This window comes from Phragmites australis, chromosome 6 (genome assembly GCF_958298935.1).
Source record: "Phragmites australis chromosome 6, lpPhrAust1.1, whole genome shotgun sequence".
NCBI lineage: Eukaryota > Viridiplantae > Streptophyta > Magnoliopsida > Poales > Poaceae > Phragmites > Phragmites australis.
Genome location: NC_084926.1, coordinates 16,396,714 through 16,418,506, shown reverse-complemented (window position 1 = coordinate 16,418,506; position 21,793 = coordinate 16,396,714). Strand labels below are relative to the sequence as shown.

General features: G+C 41.8%; 3 protein-coding genes and 1 long non-coding RNA gene across 11 annotated transcripts; 1 reads left to right on the top strand and 3 right to left on the bottom strand.

The window, feature by feature from the left end:
* Positions 1-143: 143 nt before the first annotated feature.
* LOC133921935 (uncharacterized) lies at positions 144-5,951 on the bottom strand. Its single transcript, XM_062367051.1, has 6 exons — positions 5,591-5,951; positions 5,325-5,378; positions 4,764-4,837; positions 1,087-1,204; positions 930-988; positions 144-583 (listed from the first exon to the last, which is right to left on the bottom strand). The coding sequence occupies exons 1-6, from the start codon at positions 5,729-5,731 to the stop codon at positions 505-507; spliced, it is 525 nt and encodes a 174-aa protein (XP_062223035.1). The 5' UTR covers positions 5,732-5,951; the 3' UTR covers positions 144-504.
* A 5,761-nt stretch (positions 5,952-11,712) lies between these two features.
* On the bottom strand, positions 11,713-15,469 carry LOC133921932 (transcription factor bHLH68-like). Of its 8 annotated transcripts, none has more exons than XM_062367045.1 (10): positions 15,298-15,469; positions 15,010-15,156; positions 13,630-14,297; positions 13,444-13,536; positions 13,143-13,241; positions 12,908-13,066; positions 12,746-12,811; positions 12,578-12,643; positions 12,427-12,495; positions 11,713-12,258 (listed from the first exon to the last, which is right to left on the bottom strand). In XM_062367045.1, the coding sequence occupies exons 3-10, from the start codon at positions 14,239-14,241 to the stop codon at positions 11,902-11,904; spliced, it is 1,521 nt and encodes a 506-aa protein (XP_062223029.1). In that variant the 5' UTR covers positions 14,242-14,297; positions 15,010-15,156; positions 15,298-15,469; the 3' UTR covers positions 11,713-11,901. The 8 variants fall into 8 exon arrangements, with proteins under 8 accessions (XP_062223029.1, XP_062223031.1, XP_062223026.1 ...); XM_062367047.1 differs by having other exon boundaries at positions 15,066-15,156; XM_062367042.1 differs by lacking the exon at positions 15,010-15,156 and having other exon boundaries at positions 15,242-15,469.
* Positions 12,129-13,837, top strand: LOC133921934 (uncharacterized). Its single transcript, XR_009910353.1, has 3 exons — positions 12,129-12,269; positions 12,356-13,571; positions 13,642-13,837. It is a non-coding gene; the product is annotated as an uncharacterized LOC133921934 (long non-coding RNA).
* A 4,567-nt stretch (positions 15,470-20,036) lies between the features above and the next one.
* Positions 20,037-21,793, bottom strand: LOC133921931 (trihelix transcription factor ENAP1-like). Its single transcript, XM_062367041.1, has one exon. The coding sequence runs from the start codon at positions 21,554-21,556 to the stop codon at positions 20,387-20,389; it is 1,170 nt and encodes a 389-aa protein (XP_062223025.1). The 5' UTR covers positions 21,557-21,793; the 3' UTR covers positions 20,037-20,386.

The window sequence follows — 21,793 nt, the reverse complement described above, 5'->3', positions numbered from 1 at the left end:
GTATCTGTACAGAGTCAGACAGTATGGAACATGTCAGTTTGTAATAAGTACCAAAGACCGTGTCAAGTTTGTGAGGTAACAAAGGCTCCAAAATCATGGGCATTCTGCCAAGCATAGCAGATCAAGAATATCATAACCAATGATGCATCGTGAAATTTTTTACAGCACCGAATCAGCAAACCTCAACAACCAAACAGTGCACACAATAACAACACTACCATTGCAGGGATATCACAATGTTGTTCCTCTACATCCACGGTGAATGCGCCAAGCATTTCTCACAGATGGAAAGCCCAAGCAAAACAGAAAAGAGCGCATTCATGTGCCAATGTATGAACAAAGGGGAGAACACTGGATAATATTAACACGATCTTCTAGCATAAATGCATAACTCGATTCACAATGATTACAAGAGCTTGTTGGGGGAGGTGAGGTATTCCCTCTTCATCTGTAATTACCAATATCTACTCTTCCAACAATGGCAGGTAGACACGGATGGTTGATCTAGAAATCAGTGTCGAAGCAAGAGGTCATCACTTTCGAAACTATTGACCTGGCAAAAGGTATGTAGCTAAGGCTGTACCTGCAGGCACCAACAATTGAAACTTCAATATATCAATCAATCTCCATGCACGTGCAACACTAATTTTATACGGTTGTTTCCTATATAGACGCGAACATGTTGTGCGCTCCATGACATGTGAAGCAACAATTCTTCGGCAAGATGTAATGTCATTTGCTCACGTCATGTATATGCAAACACTCTGATACCTCGTTGGGTGGAGTCTGGCTGGGAATGTTAGTAAATAGTACTTGAGGTGGCAAAAAAAAGTCAGACCGACTATTCAAGGAGAAGAAATGTGGCTGGGCAGGCATTATGCAAGTAAACATATGGTTAAATTCACTCATTGAAGGATAATTAAACTTACCAAACAAGTGCACCAAATTCCAAAATGATGGCCAGTAGAGTCAACAGCTTGCTGTGAACCTATTTGGTGCAGAACTTGATTATACAATTTGCATCGACATAAAATTTATAACAAATGCCTGTTACTTCTGCTAAGACTTAAAGATCAGTTTACTTACATAGAGAGCACAGAATAGAGCAATTATGATGCTTGCAATGTATATCGCAGTGGCATATATTCGCACAGAATCAAGCATCATATCAAACTGCCTTTTGGGGCCTATAAGAAATGCTGTACTGCCAAACAAATGATCCCAACATTAGTTGACATGGCGAAAACCTTTGAGAGGCATATAAAGATAAATAAATAAATAATGGAGAAAGGTTCCCTGGCAATAGATATATATAGAAAAACTAGTCTGTACTCCCGAAATACATACTCCCTACAATAATATACCATATAAATAAACTAGATATACTTTTATGTCACTACGAGTATACTTATATACTCATTCTAAGATACTCCAATATAAACTACATAAAAAAATAAAAAAGAAGTCCATCAATTTTATTAGATTTTGGTAATACCTTTGTATTTGTATATAGAATGCAATACACTCAAAAAAATATGTGCAAACTACTAAAAAACTATACATATCACTTGGATGATCTTATATACTCGCATGCCCCATGTACATACCATTTATCACACGAGATACTCCCTATGTTATGAGATAGGTATGTGGGAGTATATACTTCCGATAGTACCATACATATACATACATATATATATATATATATATATGTACATATGTATGTGTATATATACTGTATGTATATTCTGCAGGTATGCTCACTGTAGTTCATGTCTGCGCACACCCCACAAGTTGTAACTTATAGTGTTTCGGATTGTAACTCACAGTGTTTCGGGTTGTAACTGGGGATGTACGCAGTGCAAATAACAAGTTGTAACTCACAGTGTTAGCTTCTCGTATTGCAATTATGTATTTATGGACGTGAAGTTGTAACTGGTCTACCTAACAAGTTGTAACTCACAGTATTTCGAGTTATAACTGGAGGATGTGCGCAGTGCGAATAACAAGTTGTAACTCACCGTGTTAGTCTCTCATGTTGCAATTATACATTTCTGGATAAGTTGTAACTGGTCTACTTAACAAGTTGTAACTCATAGTATTTCGGGTTGTAACTTGGGGATGTGCGCACTGCAAATAACAAGTTCTAACTCACAGTGTTAGTTTCTCGTGTTGCAATTATGCATTTCTAGATGTGAAGTTGTAACTAGTCTACCTAACAAGTTGTAACTCACAGCGTTTCGGGTTGTAACTGGAGGATATGCGCAGTGCGAATAGCAACTGCGCATATGTGCAGAATAATCTCGCAATATATATATATATATATATATATATATATATATATATATATATATATTATTGCTATTCTGTGCCTATACGCAGCGTGTATGTGCAGCATGCGCACATGCACAGAATAGCAACTCACGAGTTGCAACTAGCCGTATATTGTATTGTAACTGCCCACTGACCCAGCGCGCTCCCCTCCACCTACCCCGCAGGCCCACTGGATGACCTAGCACGTTCCCACCTCGTGAGTAGCGATTTGCAGCCAGTTACAACTAGGTGTATAGATGAGTTACAACATGTATTATAGAGTGATTGCAACTACAAACAGAGAGTTTATAACTATTAGTTGCAACCACAAACAGAGCGGTTACAACTATATGCATGTTGTAACTAGATTGTTTATCATATTGTAAGTGTAGTTTCACCATATGTAAGTGTAGTGTTCACCAAATTGTAACTGTTTTTAGTTGCATGATGCAATTAATTTGATTTGATTTTTTTATGTTGCAACTGTACTGCTTGACCATGTTGCAACTATAACGTTCAACATGTTGTAACTAAATAGTTCACCATGTTGTAACTAAAGTGCCTATCACCACCAGAGAACACTGCAATTCACCATGTTGTAACTGCAATGTTCACCATGTTGTAACTATATGGACGTAACTCCTTTATGATTCTAAAACTTCATCAAAATATAGTCTTGATGGATCTTATTTTGTTAAGCACATTTTTTCCAACAATATGCATCAAATGGATCGAGAATCGGATCTGTGGTTCTAGAGATATATGAAAACATGGTTTGTACTCCTGCGAGTATATACTCCATACTATGATATACCACATAAATGAACTCGATATACTCCTTTATCACTATAAGTATACTTATATACTCATTCTAAGATACTCCGATGTGAACTATATAGATTTTGATAATACTTTCATATTTGTACATAAAACTTAATATACTAAAAAATATATGTACAAACCACCTAAAAAAGTATGCATACCACTTAGATGATCTTATATACTCGCATGCTCCATGTACATATCATCTATCACATGAAATGCTCCCTATATTATGAGATACGTATATGGGAGTACATACTCCCGAGAGTACCAAATATGCTTTATATATATCTACACCCGTCCGACCCAGCCCGCCCCGCCCGGACTAGCACGCCCTGCCCCTCACGCCAATCCGCCCCGCCCCACGCTAGCCAAGGGGCGCCACGTGGCTGCCCCAGCCGCGTCCGCACCCACACGCCAGGGCACGCCACGTGGCCGCACTAGCAGCGTCCCCGCGTCCCGCACCCGCATGCCTGCGCCACGTGCCCCTAGTAGGTGCCGGTAATTGTCCAGTACTATCAGTAATTGTTCAGTAGTTTCAAGTCACAATTTTTTTTTTCAGTAGTGTCAGTACTTTTTGTTCAATAGTTATTCAATAGTGTCAGTAGTTTTGTTCATTAGTGATTTTTGTTCAATAGTTTTTGTTCGGTAGTTTTGCAGTAATGTTAGTAGCTATCAGTAGTGCTTCAGTAGCGGCGCGAGGGCGTGGGCGGCGCGGCGCGGCGACTGAGGCGACGAAAGAGGGCCGAGGGGGGCCAGGGCGGCGCAGCGGTCAGGGCAACAGAGGCACCGGTGGAGGAGGACCGATGGGGGGGGGGGGTGGCGTGGCGGATGCGCCAGGGTGGCGCGGCAGAGGAGGGCTAAGGGCGGCGCGGGCCAGCCAACAATGTTGCGGCAGACCGGGCGACAAACACGGGGGGAGGTAGGATCGGCGCAGCGTGGGGAGGCGAAGAAGGGCACGGGTGAGGGGCGGCGCGATAGCCGGGTCGCGCATGGGGAGGGGGCGGCTCGGGGGCACGTGGCGTGGCACAGGGGACAAATTGGGATGACTGTGAATGAGTTGGGTTGCCTAGGTGCAGAATAGGTGTAGAATAGCGCGCGCGGACACACACACATATATATATATATATATATATATATATATATATATATATATATATATATATATATATATCTGGTAATGGAAATTGTTATTGTGTGGCTAAGTTAATTGGCAGGATAACTTTTGTAATAATATCATTCAAGAAGTTTCAAGTTCACCAGACAATGAAAAGGGCTTATCAGGGTATAAAGTGTAAAGGGACGTACTGATTTTGATCCAGATGTAAAAGTCAACAGTTAGACATTAGTTCGCAAACTAAGCATCATGCTGATATTACTGGTATCTAAGGACAAAACAAATATAACTTGGTTGAGGGAGAACTGATGATATGCTAGAGGATTCTTTGATCTAAACTTAGGTCATTGATAATCTCACATATAGGGAAGCAGTATCTTAAATAAAAAAACATAGTTTGTGCATCAACTCAGTTTTACTGCATCACCAAGATCTAAAGAAGAGACAAATATATTCTAAAAAAGGGCGCAGGTATATATTAAACAAAACTTTCACAACTATTGAAACAGACCTGCCAAGGGCCATCAAATTGCCAAGGGTGAATGTTACCCCGAATTTCACTGGATTGAAGAAAACAAGCATTGACTGCAATGATAGACATGAAAATGTCAAATAATCCATAAGAATTTGAGAGTGGGAGAAAAAAGGCAATTGCAACAAACTAGGTGGATATAAATACATAGCGCAAGTCCAACCATGGACAGAGCAAAATTGCATTGTGCTTTCGCTTTGTTCTCCAGCTGCTAGATTATCATAATGGATAGATCGATGCAAGAATTTGGGCAGGTAGCTGCTGTCTACTGCCACGGATAATACACCGCTTCGATATAATAGAATTAACTTATCCGCGGATTCTCTTAAGAAAAAAATCATCATATGAGAAGGCTTGAACTCTTTTTTGTCTCAAAAAGAGCTTAGGGAACATATTACAACTTCAATTAGTTGCCTGACCTATTAACTTCCGTAAGATTGCTTCTTGTCATTTCGCGAAACAATGCCAACATCAGTTAGCTAATGACAGGCAATGTTATCCTGAACTGAGACCATAAGGCAGCGGGGCAGGTAAACTCACCAAGAAGGTGCACGTCAGACCGGCAGCCAAGCATATCGCGAAACCGTACAGCCTCTGCACACAGGAGATCACTCATGGTTAGCGCGGCCGCGTTGCTCGAGCGACCTGTACCGCGACTCGTCCCGCAACTCCTCGCCGGTCCCCGGGAACTCGAGAAGCTCGCGAGATCCGCGGCCAGATCTGGGTAGGGACACGGCTCGCCGCCTCGGATCCGAGAGGCGAACAAGGGAAGACGAAGGAGAAGGAAGGAGGGGATTGATCCTTGCCTGGGTGGTGTTGAGGGTGCAGTGGCGGTTGATGTCGTCAAAGAAGGATTGCTCCTCGGGCGGCGGCCGCGCGGACTCCTCGTCGACCTCCATGCCCACCAGCATCTTGGCCCGCTCCAGTGCGCCCCGCATCGTGTCCATGGCCTCCTCCTGCTCCTGCTCCCGCTCCCCACCTGCTCCTACCCCTCCGCCCCCACCTCAGCAGTAGCCAATAGAGGGAGGAGCTCGCCGCGGCGAGAGGAGAGTAGAGAGATCGCCGCCGCGCGAAGTGGACGACTCGTTGTGGGTTGGGCTTCTCGCAGGAACAAGAGCAGTAGCAGCAGATCAAGAAGTTGCTCCTCGCTCGAAGCATTGGCGATAGTGGAGACTAGCATGGGCCGGGCAGATTCGACCCTCTCTCAATGATGATTTTTTTTTAATTTTATATTTCGAAAATAAAAATTACAAAAATAGACCTTCGTTCGAAAAATTTGCAAACCTAGGCTATTATTGCCTGGTCACCTGTCCCCTTTCCAACAAACAATATATTTAAAATAATAAACATATGGCTCTTTTAACGGACGATATGCTACAAATAAATAAAAATATAGCATTCTAATGCTCTTAAAATTTAAAATGTCTTAAAATTTAAAATGCTATTGAGATTATCATAGAAAATTTGAAAAACAAGTATGATGCACATGATGCTATAATCTAGCTTTACAAAAATTCAATACAAATAATTACTTGTACAATAAGAAATAAAAAAGATAATGAAATTGGTCCTTTTTATTTCTCATAGTACATATCATAGTTTTGTTTGAAATATTTTGGAGACGTAGATTAGTATCATATACACCACCAAAATTTTTTTAAAAAAATTATTGCTATTTCGATAGTGTTTTGAATTTTAAGAGCAATAGAACATAATTTTTTTTTATTTTTTAAATATAGCACTCTTCCAACAGGTGATGGTAGTCTAGTTATACAATTTTTTCAAATGAATGACTATTTGTACAATTTTTATTTTCAAAATATAAAAAATAAAAAAGTCCTCAATGATCATCTTCAGAGTAGTCACAGGCCGGGCTGAATCTGTGGGCCGAAGCTTTCTTAGATGTTTTACTAGCTCCTGGGCAAGGGAGTTTTTTTATTTTTATTTTTCAATATTTACAAAAATACATATCTATTTCAAAATATTGTATATCTACCCTATCATGGCTTGTTGGTGAGGTGAAATCAAGGTGTTGACCATCTAATGAGCGGTACTAAAAAAATCAAAAACACTATGTTCTATTGCTTTGAAAATTTATAACACTATCAAACTAGTAATAAAAAATTCTAAAAAAACATATGTTGTAAAGATACTATGATCTAGATCTCAAAAAATTCAGATAAAAATATAATTTGTGCAATGAGATATAGAAAAGATAAAATTTATTATACACAATTTGTCAGATTGTGTATAATAAAATTTATCTTTTTTTTCTCATTGTAAAAGTATAGTTTGAGTTGAAATTTTTTGGAGAGATAGATTATAGCATCCTCTACAATATATATGTTTTTAGAATTTTTCATGACTATTTTGATGATGTTAGTGTTTTTTTATTTTTTTAAGATATCATCCGTTAAAATAGTGATATCTTTATATTTTAAAAAAGATATTATCTATTGGATGGGCGATATTTATTGTCGCCTAACTAACAGACGATGGTAGCATATGTATACAATATTTTGAAATAGTCATATACTTTTGTAAATATTAAAAATATAAAAAAAATCCTTGGCAAGGCATAATGGGCTACGGTGCGGGTTTGGGCTGGCCTGTTCCATGCTTTGTGTCTCCAAGCTACTACTGTGAAGAGAACCTAACGCTAGTTCGGTTAGCTTGGTGTGATGGTGTTCGCCTAGTCCGTGTGGATCGTGCGTCTCATCGGTTTTTCGTAGCGCCCGGACTAAGCCCGAGTTAGACTAGGGTATATATATATGATTTAGTGATATTATACGTTTCTACGTATTGGAGATATAGAGCCTTCTGATTCTTTCTTAACGTGTGTATAGACACACATACGTGTGTATATATATAATGTGAGTGTGGAGTATGTAAATAGTGTATGTCCTCTTTGTACCCTTAAAAAACTACTATTGTGAAATATAATGCTTATATTAATTGCTACTCATGATAATTGGTTTCCCAATATTTGTTTTTTTAATCTTTTCAAGTTGCTCCTCAAGTTGAATTGAAGTTGCTAGGAAATAATTTTGATAATCTTCGAGTTGCATCTCAATTTATATAGGAGTTGCTATGCACTTTTTACATAAGACCAACTCCAGCAAAACCAGGAAAGTCAATATCCAGTGCTACAGTACTCCGCAAAGTACTGTAGAACTGGAAAACCGCACTCCAGCAGATACCTTATCCAGTGCTACAGTGCCAAACAGTGACGTTACAGTGTTGCGGAGGGAGAACGGGGACCTGTATTTTGGGGGCTACTGTAGCAGTACTGTAGTACGCTGTAGCAGTACTGTAGCAACACTGCTGGCAGGCACACACTGTTCACAAAGGCTGACAGACGGGTCCAGAGAGAGAAAAAGAGGAGTAGAAGATAGGAAATGAGGGAACTGCTGGAGATGAAAAAATAAGGGATGATGTAATAGTGATAGAGGATGCTGTAATAGTATTTTTGAGGATGAAAATTTGAGATAGCTGCTGTAGATGACCTAAGGCAGTAGACGATTTCCCCCTGAAAGCTGCAGGTTTTGATGCGTGTTTTTAACAACAGGTTATGATTTACAACAGGAGTTGCTAGACATTTTTTCTATAATAAGAGCTTTTGTTGCATCTTCAGGAGAAAATGAAGAACGGGAAATGAAAGGTTGGCTCAAATGCGGAAAATGACCGCAATAGACAGGGAATTTTTTCAGTATTGTCATGCATTTTCTTCCTGACCAGGTTCGTTCTCATCTCTGTGTCCACAGTCGAGCACCCAGCAGGCCAGCAGCACCTTGTCTCTTCCAGCCAGCGCCCTGTCTTCCTCATGCTGTCCCTCCACTAGCGATCTATCCTTCCTCGCCCCTTCTCCTCCGAGAGACCCAGCTCTAGCACCGGCGCGGCCTTCTTCCTCACGGCCGGCCAAGGACCACAGCGGCCGATCTCCTTCTTCACCGTATGAGCGCCCAATTCCTTTCACAGGTGGGCTCTTCAAGATTACGAGAACAGAATCCCGCGACAAATCGGAGCTTTTGGGCTCACAGGAACAAAATCCCGCAACGAATCGGAGCATTTGGGCGCCTAAACAGATCCTGCTTCCTAGCAGTCGGTGTGACGCGAGCGGGCGACACGGCGGGGCTTGGGGCTCCACGGTGGCATCGGGGTGGCACGGCGGAGTGACCCAAACGCGCGGAGGAAGACGGCTGAAGAAACGGAGGTCGGCGCGGATCGGGGAAGAATGCGGTATCCAGAAAAGGAGAGGTCACGCTTTCGGGATTATCGTGAGAACTTTTTTATTTTTATATTTTAAATAAAAATTATAAATATACGTATCTATTTTAAAATATCATATATCTAACTTTTATTATAGATTTAAAAATAAAAAATATTATGTTCTAATGCGCTCTAGGTTTACATTTTTTAAAGAGCTTGGAGTATATCAATTTTATAGTATAGGGGAGTTGTAGTTGTATATATTTTATTTTATTTTTATTATATTTGTATTATATCTTATCATATAAGATAATAATAATAGTTACGTTTTGACTTATATGTATTTAGTATTTTGTTATTAGACTTGAATTTGTACTAAATTAAGTTGTTGTGCAGTGTAAGTTTTTAATTTTAGATTTCTCTTAATTTTAGACTTCTCTTGATGCTTTTATATTAATATTTTAAGAAGTTAGCTTTTTTAAAGATGAAATTTAGTAATTTTATAAATCATGTAGACTATAAAATGATATATTCTTGATCATTATGTTCGTAATTGATTTGTCTTAGTTAATGCTAGTTTGATTAATATCTTGCTCTAAGTTTCTTGTTCAAAATCGTAGATTGATCTGTACTATATTTTTTTATCTTTGTCAAATATAATAGAACCTTATGGTAACATGTATTTATTATGTCGTAAAGATACTATTTGACTTGATCTTATGACAAACTTAATAAATTGTGCAAATTGAATAATCTTAAATAATCTTATTATGCTAAAATTTTATCTAATAAGGTTGTCTTGATGCTTCATGTGGTTTGCTAAAGAAGTGAACATATGATAGTTTAAGTCAACTTGAGGATAAAGTGAATTACAAATAAATATGTCTAAATGATCAATTTTATTTTAATCACTTGATCTAAATAAGTCTTGATTTCATATGTGAGGTTTGTAAATAGTATTATCATAAATGTTTGTCTGCTTAGCTTGAGATTTAAGTTTGCTAGCCCTCAATACTTGTCTTGCCTCGGTGTAAGTAGATGTTTATGTGGCTGTAACTTTTATCATGGCTCGACTGTGCGTACTTAAATGAGTTAACAATTTTTCGGTTTAGCTTGTGTAGTTTCATGTTACTGTAATATTGTATCTTTTTAGCCTTTGTGTAATTGTGAGCTCCACTTCCTACTCTTCATAGTTCTTTGATATTTTTAATTTTTGCAAATGCTTTGTGGTATATTTGTAAAAACTCATTAGGATTGCTTGTTCATACATTGTATTGTGTTTTATCCTTGATATTTGCATTTTTAAAGGGGGAAAAATATGAACTAAATCACAAATAAGAATCTTATATAATGAAATTGTGCATTCATCAAATGAGCATTGTATTGAGCTTTTCTTTATATCTCTTCGGGTTTTTACAATCCTTCTGATACCAACTGATATTTTCTGTTCTTTCTGGAGTTTTTTTTTTCACTTGGTTGAGTTTCTCTTGTTGAATTTTTTTTCAAACCAAAATCTTTGTGTTTTAAGAGTTTTCAATGCACTCATCAAGGAAAGATTGAAAAATTAAGTTAAAATATGCCTTGATTTATATGTGATGAGTAGTTAGCAAGTTTGCTGTTTTGGTTTAATGATTTATTATATTACATGAACATGTTTATGTACTGCAAGTATGATCATGAATAACTAAAATTACAGAAAGAAATAGACTTGTAGTGTTTTGTTTCTATGCTAAGAAAATTGTACACGTCAGATGATTCGGTGCTCGAAAAATCGAACACGCTGAATGGTTTGGCATTCAAAAAAGATTTTACGTCAGAGCATTTTGAACCTAAAAGAAAAAGATGAAGTACATGCTGAATGATCCGGTGTTGGAAAGTAGTGTACACTGGAGCATTTATTTCGGAGAGGTTGCAGATTGGCTTAGGTAGACTTGCAGTCGTCGGATGGTTCGACGATGGGTAAAATGGACATCGAATTAATATGTGTAGGTGAGAGTTTTTTTTAGTAAAATATTTTATAATTTGTCGAAAATAGGGCTGATCTATGTAAGTAATGAAGATTAAACTTGCTCTAATGGTTGTGTTCGTCTCCTTTTAGTTTCCTATTGGCTCTATTCGTTAGTACGAGTTTTTCAGTTTTCATTGCAGTTTTTGTTTTCGCTTAAGGGTTGAAATTTTGTCTTTTGTTTAAGTTGTTCTTCTTATTGCTAAATGCATAAAATTCACATACAAATATATATAAGTAGGTATTAAAATCCATTACCTCTAAATCATCAATTTAGAGAGTTTTTTCATCCAAAGTCTACCTATTTGGATCTAATTGTTTGTTTTTTAAGTTACAAGCTTTTATGTGCGATGACGCATAGATTAAGTTTCATAAAACCTAGTATTCTATTCTAATTATGAGATCCATGTTTTTTTATTTCCATAGCAACTTGTTTTTTGATTTCCATAGCAACTTCTTTCTCTTTAATTTTGTTTCCGCTTGAGTTTTAAAGTGTGTTGTGTGATCATAACAGAGAAGATCATCAGTTTCGAAAGAAATTTATAAGGCGCATATTTACTCCCTCTATTCTTCATTCTCAGTCCTACATAGGTATACACGATTTGTCCATTTGAAACCATTCTAGTGAATTCAATTAAAGATGAATTATACTCTGGTCGCTATTCTCAATCCTACGCAGTTATACACGGGTTGTCCATTAGGGACCATTCAAGGGAATTGAATTAGGGGTGAATTAATCAGAAGTTATTCTGATGAACAAAGGACACTACACATGTAAGCTAGATCCAGACTCCAGGCTACAAGTTGCAAAGAAAGAACTTGTGAAACACAGTAACAAACTGTTAAACATCTAAACTCGGTTTTGGGTGGCTTGATTTCCTTTTTCTCAGAGACAGCGGGCGCTTAAGCTCTGGACTTCATCTCCTTTGGACTGCTAAAAGGCTTCATTGCTTCCAGCACTTTCTTTACGTCACCCTTGCCGCCGCATCTGCCGGCGCCATCGTCCGCAGCTCCGCCGTTCTCTGGTCGGACCGCCGCGGAGGACGTCCCCTTCTGGTCGGATATCGCCGACGCCAGCCCGATCGGCATGAGGCAGATGCCCTTGCTCTGCAGGTACTGCATCGCCGTCGTCATGTTGTTCTCCATCAGCTGCACCACCTCCTGCTCGAAGGCCGAGCTATCCCGGAGCTCCGACTGCTCGAGCAAGCCTCCTCCTCCCTGCCTGCCGGATCTCGGGGACAGGAGGAGCCCAGAGCTCTGCTGCATTGCCGGTACAAGTTACAACATGCTTAAGCTAATGTTGTTCATTGTTCTCTAATGAAGTAATAAGCTAATAAGAGATTACGTGCATCATCAGTAAAGAAAAGGTGGATCCTAGATGGTTTACAAGGACAAAATGTACTCTCAATTCAGACTTGCATAATTTACCTCAGTCTGAGATTCTGTCAGAAGCGGAACGACGGCTTCGGTCGCGCCAAGTCGGCTCATGCTAAGAACCTTCAGTGACAGCAATGGCATTATCAGGCAAGTGGTGGTGAGTCTACTGCGTGAAACAGGGAGATGGTGGTGGTGTGCAAACCTTGACTTGCAACTGAAGAAATTTGACGTAGTCGATGATCTCATCGAGCATGGATGCCTTGTCAGTCTGCACAGGAGAAATGAGGGTTCAGAAACAGGTATACACTGAAGTTGACTGGCTTTGAGAGTAGAGTTGTTTTCTACAAGAGTTAGTTCAGTAACTCAGTACCCTGTTGGAGTTTGGAACAAGCTCCTGCAAATTCTTCATCCTGTCGGAGATCTTCTCCCTTCGGAGCTGCAACAAACGTAACCACAGTACGTTCAAACCTGATGTTCTGGATGGACTGATGATTAAATTCAGACCGGAAAAAAAAAACATGAATGGACGCACCCTCTCTGCGATGCTGTGTGGATCAGTGGCCTGGCCTCGGCGAGCTCTAACGCGAGGCTTGGGAGCCCCGTTCGCACCAATCCCATTGCCATTTGTGCCTTCAGATCGAGTTACGAATGGAGCAATCATACCATTGTTGCCACTGCTGACTTCGTTGGACTGTACATGGAGGGAAATTGTTCATATGATCAGTTCAAATAAACTTTGGCTCAACAGAGACCAGGATGAAAGAAACCTGTTTAGGATTATGTGCTCCTACTGGTGCGTTAAAAGATGATGAAAGCTGCCCAGAAACCAATGAGGAGAGGTTCAGGTGATGCAGGCCGCTGAATTCCTGTAACGTTGGAATCAGGTTAGGTAAACAGACGCATCATGGTACAATCTCAATCTGTGTCAACGCCATCAGGCGTCAGCTAACCAGTACCGTGCAGCTTTATTTTGATGGCTCGCCGGCACAATCAGCTAATGGGCTTCTATTACAAATGAAACATGTCTGAGATAAAAGACAAACAAGAAAGTAGGCATCTCAGACTGACCTTGTGACTGATCTGCAGGTTGTCAAAGTTTGTATTCACTTGCTGTCGAGGAGTGAAAGAGAGCATCGTTCCAGTGTTAAACTCAACATCATCCTGCAAGCATATAACGTGCAAAATAACCAACACAAGTAAGAGCATGTTATAAATAAGCGGAAAATTCAAGTCTCTATGCTTCTGGTCACTTACATGTAGCAGCAGTGGTGCAGAGGACACATTGCCTAGCTGCGGATACTTCTTCCCATCTGGAGGGCAGCCCTCGTGCAGAAGATCATCGTTGCTAACGGTACCGAAACCAAAGCTTTGCGAAGTTTCTTCCCCGACCAGCGAAGAAATGTGCGCAAACGTTGAAGGCCACGCAGCTGGTACCGGCATAGGTTGCTCTTCCAAGAGGAACTGAGGCAGGCCGGAGTGCTCACTCCCACTGCTGTCATTGGAACTGCACACCACCGGGGCGCTGTCGGCAAGGGATATCGCGCAAGGTGTGCTCAGTACCGAGCCCAGCGTGCCGGCCATCAGAGCACACTCCACTTCAAAGTTCAGGCCCTGCGTCACGTCGTCCTGAAGCTGTCCTTGCAAGAGCTGCTCGTGCAGCTCCACAGGTGACACAGTTTCTTTCTCGCTGCCATGTAAGAATGCCGGCGAGGGGCCGTTTTGGAGGTCGAACCCTATGTCTTGGTCTGGTGCAGCTCCCCCATACGCGCCTGCAGCATCGGCGAGAGAGGAAGCAGTGCCTGACCAGGAAGAGCCGGTGAACACGACGTCCTGAGCCGGAATGAAGGGATCCACGAAACCGCCCATCTTGCTCGCTTGTATGATCCACAGAAATACTTTTCTGGCTTAAACTAGATTGATGCCTGAAAAAAGTGCTCGTGAGACAGAGCTGGAAGCTTCAGAACTTCAGATGGATGCAATGAGAGAACAAAGGCCCTTCTCAGTTACTAGAGGAATGGAGAAGATCAATCATGAAGGTATAACAGCCACTTCAAGATTTCTAAATGGGTAAAGCAAGTTGACTATATTTAAAAAAGAAGTCTGTAATGAAATGCTACTATTATGTATTGCCTAATATGGTCAACCAGGCCATCCGGATTAAAGAAAAGTAAAAATTTTCTCCCATCTATTCTCAAGTTGTCTGACAATTGCATTTAGAAACGTATTGGTTCCCTGCCCCTGAGAAAAATCTTCAAGATTTCAAGAGCAACTCTTATAACATTTTCTAACTCAACCGTTTGCATCTGAACAAATTGCTGCATAAAGAAATGGATCGACTCAAAGGAAGTCAGATAAGAACAGTGTAACCACAACGCAGTGCCACTAGTTCCCTTCTTTTTTCCTTTGGTCCCAAATTTTAGTATATTCAGAACAAAAATGGGACAGACTAGGAATATAGAAGCCATCACTCGGGAAGCACGTCTCCAGTGCATCAAAGCCGCCTTTTATTTTGATTATATTAAAATACATTGTAATTAAGAAACCGCAAGATTATGAAGGCCGGTAAGTAACAAACTAATCAAGCCTACAGATGAAAAACATTTTCGTCTAACGAAATCAGAGTACTGATCCTACCAAGAAAAATCCGCGCAAGAGGAGACGAGACGGCCGAGGCCGCCGCAATCACTCACTCAATCAAGGGAAAGATAAGCCAAGAATCAGAGTCCCGAGAGCAATCCACCCACCAGCGGCATGCACTCGAACCAAAAATCCAACCATCTCCTTCCAACAGAAACATGCAAGAACAAGACGACAAGCTTCGCATCTCACAATACAAACACGGGGACACAAGGGGGCAAGAAACTACCTGCGCCGCCGGTGAGATCGACGGGGAACTTCTGGCGGAGGAGGAAGTGAGCTCACCAGTTGACGGGGTCGAGCCGGAGAGGAGAGGAAGGGATGAAGGAATAACCGCTTCAGCTCCCGCTCCCCCGCTTTCTCCTCTGGACGCCTGGAGAAGAGGGAGCCCAGCCGAGACTGTTTGTTTCTTGTGCGTGTGCGTCTCAGTGACCCTGCGTGACAAGTGTAGGCAGGGGAAGCGGGCGGGTGGTTATATACTCGTCCCGGCCAAGTATCCCCACTTGATCCGTGCAGATGACTGCAGCATTTTTCTTTTACAAGTGAAACGCATCACATTTTATACAAGTGGAACGTACATATAGACACGTACCACTGTTACATTCACACTCATGTGGATGTGTTCTATAAAATTCGAGTCATAACCTTATGTAGCATAGTCATATGTTTTAACCACTTAACACATCAACATGCGCATGCACTATTTCTTTTAAATTTTAATAAAAAAAATATAAATATATAGATTGAGTCTAGAACTCGAATCTGTATAGGATGATTTCACTGCAAAGATCCTATCCAACCGAGATATACTCAGCTCGCAAATGACACTAGCACTTGATGGGACCATGATGAGATGTGTACGAATATTTACCGGCCGATGACAGTTTTCTTTCTTACCTTTACCTATGGTTATGCTGATATAATATCATCCCATTATTGTTCAGACTAATAAAGTCATTTTATTTCACCACTGAATACAGCCTTTAAGCAACAACTGTAGACCAAGGTAAGAAACTGACAGTGAAAGCCAAAGTGATGCTCCGGATATAGACTCGAACCCGGCCAAAGCAATGTTCCTTTCAAGATTTAATCATAACAAAATATGGTCTAGAAGTTAAACCTAGATGAGCATGTTCCACTGCAAGAACTCTATTCAACTCAGATATGCTCAGTTCACATGTGACACTAGCACTTGATAGGACCATGATGAGATGTGTACGAATATTTACTGGCCAATGACAGTTTTCTTTCTTACCTTTACATGTGGTTATGTCGACATAATATCATCAAATTATTGTTGAGACTAATAAAGTCATTTTATTTCACCACTGAATTACAGCCTTTAAGCAACAACTATAGACCAAAGTAAGAAACTGACAGTGAAAATGAACTCCATCGGCACGGCCAAAGTGATGTTCCGGATATAGACAGTTCTTCAAAAATCAAATTTGGCTGTTGATTTTTATTCGACAGAGCTCAAATATAATATTTCTCTCTGGGTTATTTGTAGAGAAAACTAGAAAAGTTATGTTGAAGCAAATAGATAAACCCCACGTCCTTTTCATTCCAATAGTCCTGATGAGATTTTTTTGTCGAGAATAGCTGTCGCAAGAAGATATAGATTCTATATGGACGATTCGATAAGCTGGTGATTCTTTCACACCGAGACAAAAAGTGCAGAATCATATAAGAGAGAAAAGGGAGATAAATACGTACTCGCAAGGCAGTGAGTGACAAGAATCACTAGCGCAGTAACACCACGGCACTTTAGAGTTTAGATAAGGTGAAGTGTTGGTCTACTAGCAACTAGCAATTACATATATGTTTCACACACAAAAAATCAATTTAAAATATATTAATTTTAAAAAATAAAATACTGTATAACAAGAAATATTTGCATATCGAACTTTAAAAAACACACGTATGTTGTGCCAAAAGAGAGCACAGTTATTATTAATTTCTTATTCGAAGATGAGAAAACTAAAAATATTTCTGAAAGGAGGAACTGATCTAACTTTACACGATGATTATTTTACTATTTTAGAAGGACGATAAAAATCGTTCGAATTTATCATAATTCATCTAGTTTATAGGGGTATAGATAAATATAGATTTAGCCGAAAGTTCAATCGAAAGTCTGGCTACGCAGTTGATTCGAGTCAGTTTAATGATGCACTAAACTAAGCGGCAATATTGTATTAGTAGCACTAGTGGTAATTTAAAAGGGGCTTTGCAGGAGATGCTGCAGGCGTCCTGATCCCGAAAATGATTTTATTCTGCCCGGAGCAGTCTCGGGATGGGTGGATTGTAACGGCTTGCGCGCGCCATTTTTAATCCCGGCCGAGTCGTCGTTGCCGCGGTCGGCTTTGCGCCCTGGCTTGCACGCTGGAAAAGAAAAACAACTAAAAGGAAACGATGGAGAGTTCTTCACCGGCAAAAGACGCAAGGGGCGGATGGGATCGAAATCCCCTCACTTTAGAATAGTGAAGTCATGGATGAATAATGAAATGTGAGAGGATAAATATTATCGTGACTTCAAACAGTATTATAGCATCAGATCTGATCTATTCATCTTAAATCCAACAGTTCACGTTAATTTAAAGTCATTTGACACCGGTTGGTGAAGCCAGGGGATCCCATTCTGGATGGATGGGTAGAAGGGCTCAAGCCCCAAAGCACCTGAGAGCAGGGTTAACAAATACGACCCGGACTGAAAATTGGATCCCAACGTATTCTTCGAAAACAGAAGAATTCTGTCAAATTCAATCAAATTTTGTTAAAACTTTAAATTATGAATTTGAATTTGATAAAAAAAATTGTTTAGTTTCTAAATACGAATCCGACCGAATCGGTTGAAAATCGGGCATTTCAAATTATTTTGTCACATTTATTAACCCTGCCGAGAGTCCCTCTCCCCTTTAATTTTTTAGATAAAAAATAAAAAAGAAGAAGAAAAGGACAAGGAAAAAAAGGGAAAAAGTCCGCCACCCGCAACCAACGGTTGATGCATTTGCTTGCCCCGGTCAAATGCTTGCCCACCTTTTCAATTTCTTTTGGCCCCTTGCCGCTAGAATAGTTTTCAGCTTCTAGTAAAGTGTTGCCGGATAAAATCAATCAAAAAGTCATCCAAATCTCGAGCAGTCAAATTCACGTTGTGATTCGTGTTTCGAGTACGAGTGGCATGGTAAGGGTTCATGTTCGCTAGCCCCTGATCTAGATGTCGTCAGGGGCAGGGCTGCAGAGGGACGCATATGTTCAAAGTTTCCAAACACTGAGTTCAAAGTCCATCGTTTATTGAGATTGAAAGCTAGAAAAGAGAATCTATTTGGAAAGTTGTCTCAAGTGAGTTCAAAGTTATTCGTACGCCAAGGCTAGAAAAATCTCTTGGCTACGTTTGAAAACACTTTTGGGCTAAGTGAGAACCAGGGTCTCTCTGACAATTATTATAGCTATACCAGCTCGCGTCAGAAAATACTTGTTTCTTATATACATGAAGTTAAACTCTCTAAACTTTAACGAGACACCGAGCTTGTAACAAGTATTCAACCCTCATGCAACAAACACAAAGCGTGGCTGAAAAAAAATAGAGAGGTGAATGAGATAAATTTGTGCAATACACACAAAAAAACGACTCCATATCAAAATTGAAACCTTACTGCAAATGATTAAAGACCATGAGAATACCATCATAATTGGCTAGTGTTAGGAACCACCTCTTAATATGGTGTCGGAAGCATGAGGATATGACTCACTCACTAAAATTTAAATCCTGATACACATGATTTTCACACACTTATGTATTTTCAGTGGTATTATATGTAGACGTATGACAGGAACATACTTATAAGTGTATGAGTGTGATGTGTGTCACTTATAATAATAAAAAAAGAATTCGCTATGTTGTGTTACGAGATTCGAATGATGGTGCCGCCGTGCCGCAACAACATGTAAGCTTAAGTTAGTTGCTTGGGAGGCCTCATTACAGGGAAACCAACCAAGCAGTTGGGCAGGGAGGGGGATCATGCCTTCCAACTCGTCTAAGTTGTATCATGTCGAGAATGTACAAGTAGGCTGTTGACAATTGGAGCTCGAGTGAACCTATCGTGTTTAGTTTCAGCTTGATAGAAACTCAAGCTGAGCTTAATTCGAGTCAAAGATCTGATAGAATCTACAATTAGGCTTGAGCTTGGCTTGTTAGAGTTTGGAGCCGAGCTTGAATCAAGTCTAAAGCGAGTCGAGTTCGAGTAGCTCGCAAGTCTCGAGCTTTTTATAGCCCTATCTATAAGCCACATGTATACATAATCATGTGACTTTGAGATTTGATAATTGAACTTTAGATTAAATGGTGAGATTAAAAAAATAAATTTGGTGAAAGTAAATGGACACCAACTTTATCTCGATGAAAATGAACACGTAGGAGTACAGCTGCAAGCTAGATTTTGGTAGGGCCCAGCTTAGGTAGCATCAAACGGTGCTTCAATTCTGTAATGTCCATATGCACATCTGGAATTTAATGCAATGGATTATTGGAACTCAATATTTTTGTCATGAATGATCTGTGCTACGTACCAATTAGTGTGATATATAAGAGATGGTGGAGTAATTCATGAGCAAGTTAGTTTCGTGTGAATGTTTGCTACTTCCTTATGTCATAAATATTTGTTATTTTTAATATTTTTATTCTTTAACGTGTAAATTTGATCATTATTTTATATTATAATATAGCTATAATATCTCATAAAAATATAAATTATAAAAATATTTTTTAAAACAAATCTATATTAATAATTTTTATGTTTCTAAACTAAATATTTTAGAAACTATTAACTATCAAAATTTTAAAAGTTTGACTAAATCTTGATCAAAACTATAAGTATTTATGATAAGACGGAGTATATCGTGTGCAGAAACTGCAGAGTAGTACGCGCACATCGCATGATGATTATAAAGCACAGTTCAGAGATCTAATCCAACCAGGGAAAGAGAACATTGGACGCATTTTCCACACAAGACACCGATACTCATTCCAAGAACAATCGCAGATACAGCTAGCATTGCCACACAAATAAACATGTTACATTTGCTGACACATTCTCCACGACAGTTTCTCGACCCAAGATCACAATCACGAGCAGAAACAGGCAGGTACAGGTTACACACTCACCCCACTTCTCACAGGTACTTACCATAACTTTGCCACTCCATTGCTTGTTGCTAACACCACCACTACCACCTAGTTGTACTCACCAGTCATTTCTTAGCTCCCAGATCAGCCTTCCTGGGAGCAATTCTAAAGAGAAGAATACCAATTGACAGATAAAAATTGCTTGAATCACCGTCGATAGAGAGGATCGGAGGAGAGCCATTGCTGGCTCTATTCCTCTTCATCGTCCACGTCCTCCTCATCTTCCTTGTTGTCCGAGTCGCTGCCGTTGCCAGAGGCAGGGGAGGCCGCGCCGGCGTTGTTCTGGTAATGTGGGTGCTGCGGGGTGTGGCGGTGCCTGCTGTCCTTGATGCGGTACCGGACACGGTGATTGCTGCTTGTCGCGACATCGGCGGCCATGGCTGATCTCCTTGAGCCGTCGCCGTCAGCAGCGGTGGCAACAGCCATGGTTGCGGACGAGGGGGCGCCGCCATTGGCCTTGGAGAGCTCCATCTGCGTCTTGAGGAAGAACTGCACGCGCTGGTCCTCGAGCTGCCGCGCAGCGTCGAGGCGCTCCCGCTCCATCCGGACCTCCTGGTCCCTCTTAGCGCTCTCGACGCGCTCGTACACCTCCCCAAACCGCCGGATCGCCTGCGCCAGCTCACGCAGGCCCTGCGCGCGGTTGCTGCTCTCAGCGCCGTTCGCGGGGGCCGCCTCCTCCACGCGCCGCCTCTTCCCGTTCGCCACGGCCGATGGTGGCTCCGGTGGGAACCCGTCCGAGGACTCGGACGACGCCGACGGCTGGGGCGGCGGCGATGGCATCCTCCGCTTGGCCCCCGCCGAAGACTGGAGTGGCGTGCGGGTACGCTGCGGGAAATTGAGGCGCGGCGGCATCATAGGCATGGCGCTCCGGGCGGCCGCCGCCGCCGCGGAAGCCGCAGAGGAAGAATTGGGCAGCCCGGGCTTGTGGACGGGGGCGAGGAGGTCGTCGAGGCGGTGGAAGAAGGGCCATGAGGAGTCGTGCTTGGCCTTTTCGATCTTGTACTTCTTCTTGAGGGTGTCAATGCGGTTCTTGCACTGGACGTCGGACTTGGGCGCCTTGGAGTAGCCGCCGCGGGAGGAGACGACCTCGGCGACCTCCTGCCACTGCGGGTGGCGGAGGCTGCCGCGGCCGAGCGCGACGAAGCGCTCCCCCCAGGCGTCGATCAGCGCGGAGGTGGCGCCGTCGCTCCACGCGTCCTCCCGGCCCCCGCCGCCGCCGCCTCCGCTGGAGGGGGAGAGCTTGCGGAGGGGGATGGCGACGGCGACGTGGCCGGGCGGAGCGGCAGCGATGGTGACGGGGAGCGGGGAGGAGGAGCGCGACGGGGAGGGCGAGGGGGAGTCCGCGGCGTCGTCGTCCATGGCCGGAGATCTGGCGGCCGGCGGCGGCGGAGGAGGGCGAGGGATTGAGGGATATTTCCAGGATGGGGAGTGGGGAATGCGGATTTATTCCGATTATTTTCTCTCCTTCCGGTTCCGGTGTTGTGGCCGTCGCGTCCGGCGGCGAGGAGAATCGTCCCTGCCGTGCCGTGCCCCTGCCCTGGGACGAGCGGGATGGCTGTTGCCTTGTTGGGCCGCGCCTGGCCAGGTCGGGCCGAG

Bases quoted from the DNA above. Each gene is read 5' to 3' on its own strand.
- LOC133921935 (XM_062367051.1), bottom strand. From the start codon at position 5,731: ATGGACACGATGCGGGGCGCACTGGAGCGGGCCAAGATGCTGGTGGGC. The intron at 1,205-4,763 runs GTCTGTTTCAAT...TTTGTTTGGCAG, and splicing joins AATTTGATGGCCCTTGGCAG to TACAGCATTTCTTATAGGCC. The intron at 584-929 runs GTAAGTTTAATT...TGGTGCCTGCAG, and splicing joins GAATTTGGTGCACTTGTTTG to GTACAGCCTTAGCTACATAC.
- LOC133921932 (XM_062367042.1), bottom strand. From the start codon at position 14,241: ATGGGCGGTTTCGTGGATCCCTTCATTCCGGCTCAGGACGTCGTGTTC. The intron at 12,496-12,577 runs GTTTGCACACCA...CTGTCACTGAAG, and splicing joins TTCTTCAGTTGCAAGTCAAG to GTTCTTAGCATGAGCCGACT. The intron at 12,259-12,426 runs GTAAATTATGCA...CCGGCAATGCAG, and splicing joins TGACAGAATCTCAGACTGAG to CAGAGCTCTGGGCTCCTCCT.
- LOC133921931 (XM_062367041.1), bottom strand. From the start codon at position 21,556: ATGGACGACGACGCCGCGGACTCCCCCTCGCCCTCCCCGTCGCGCTCC.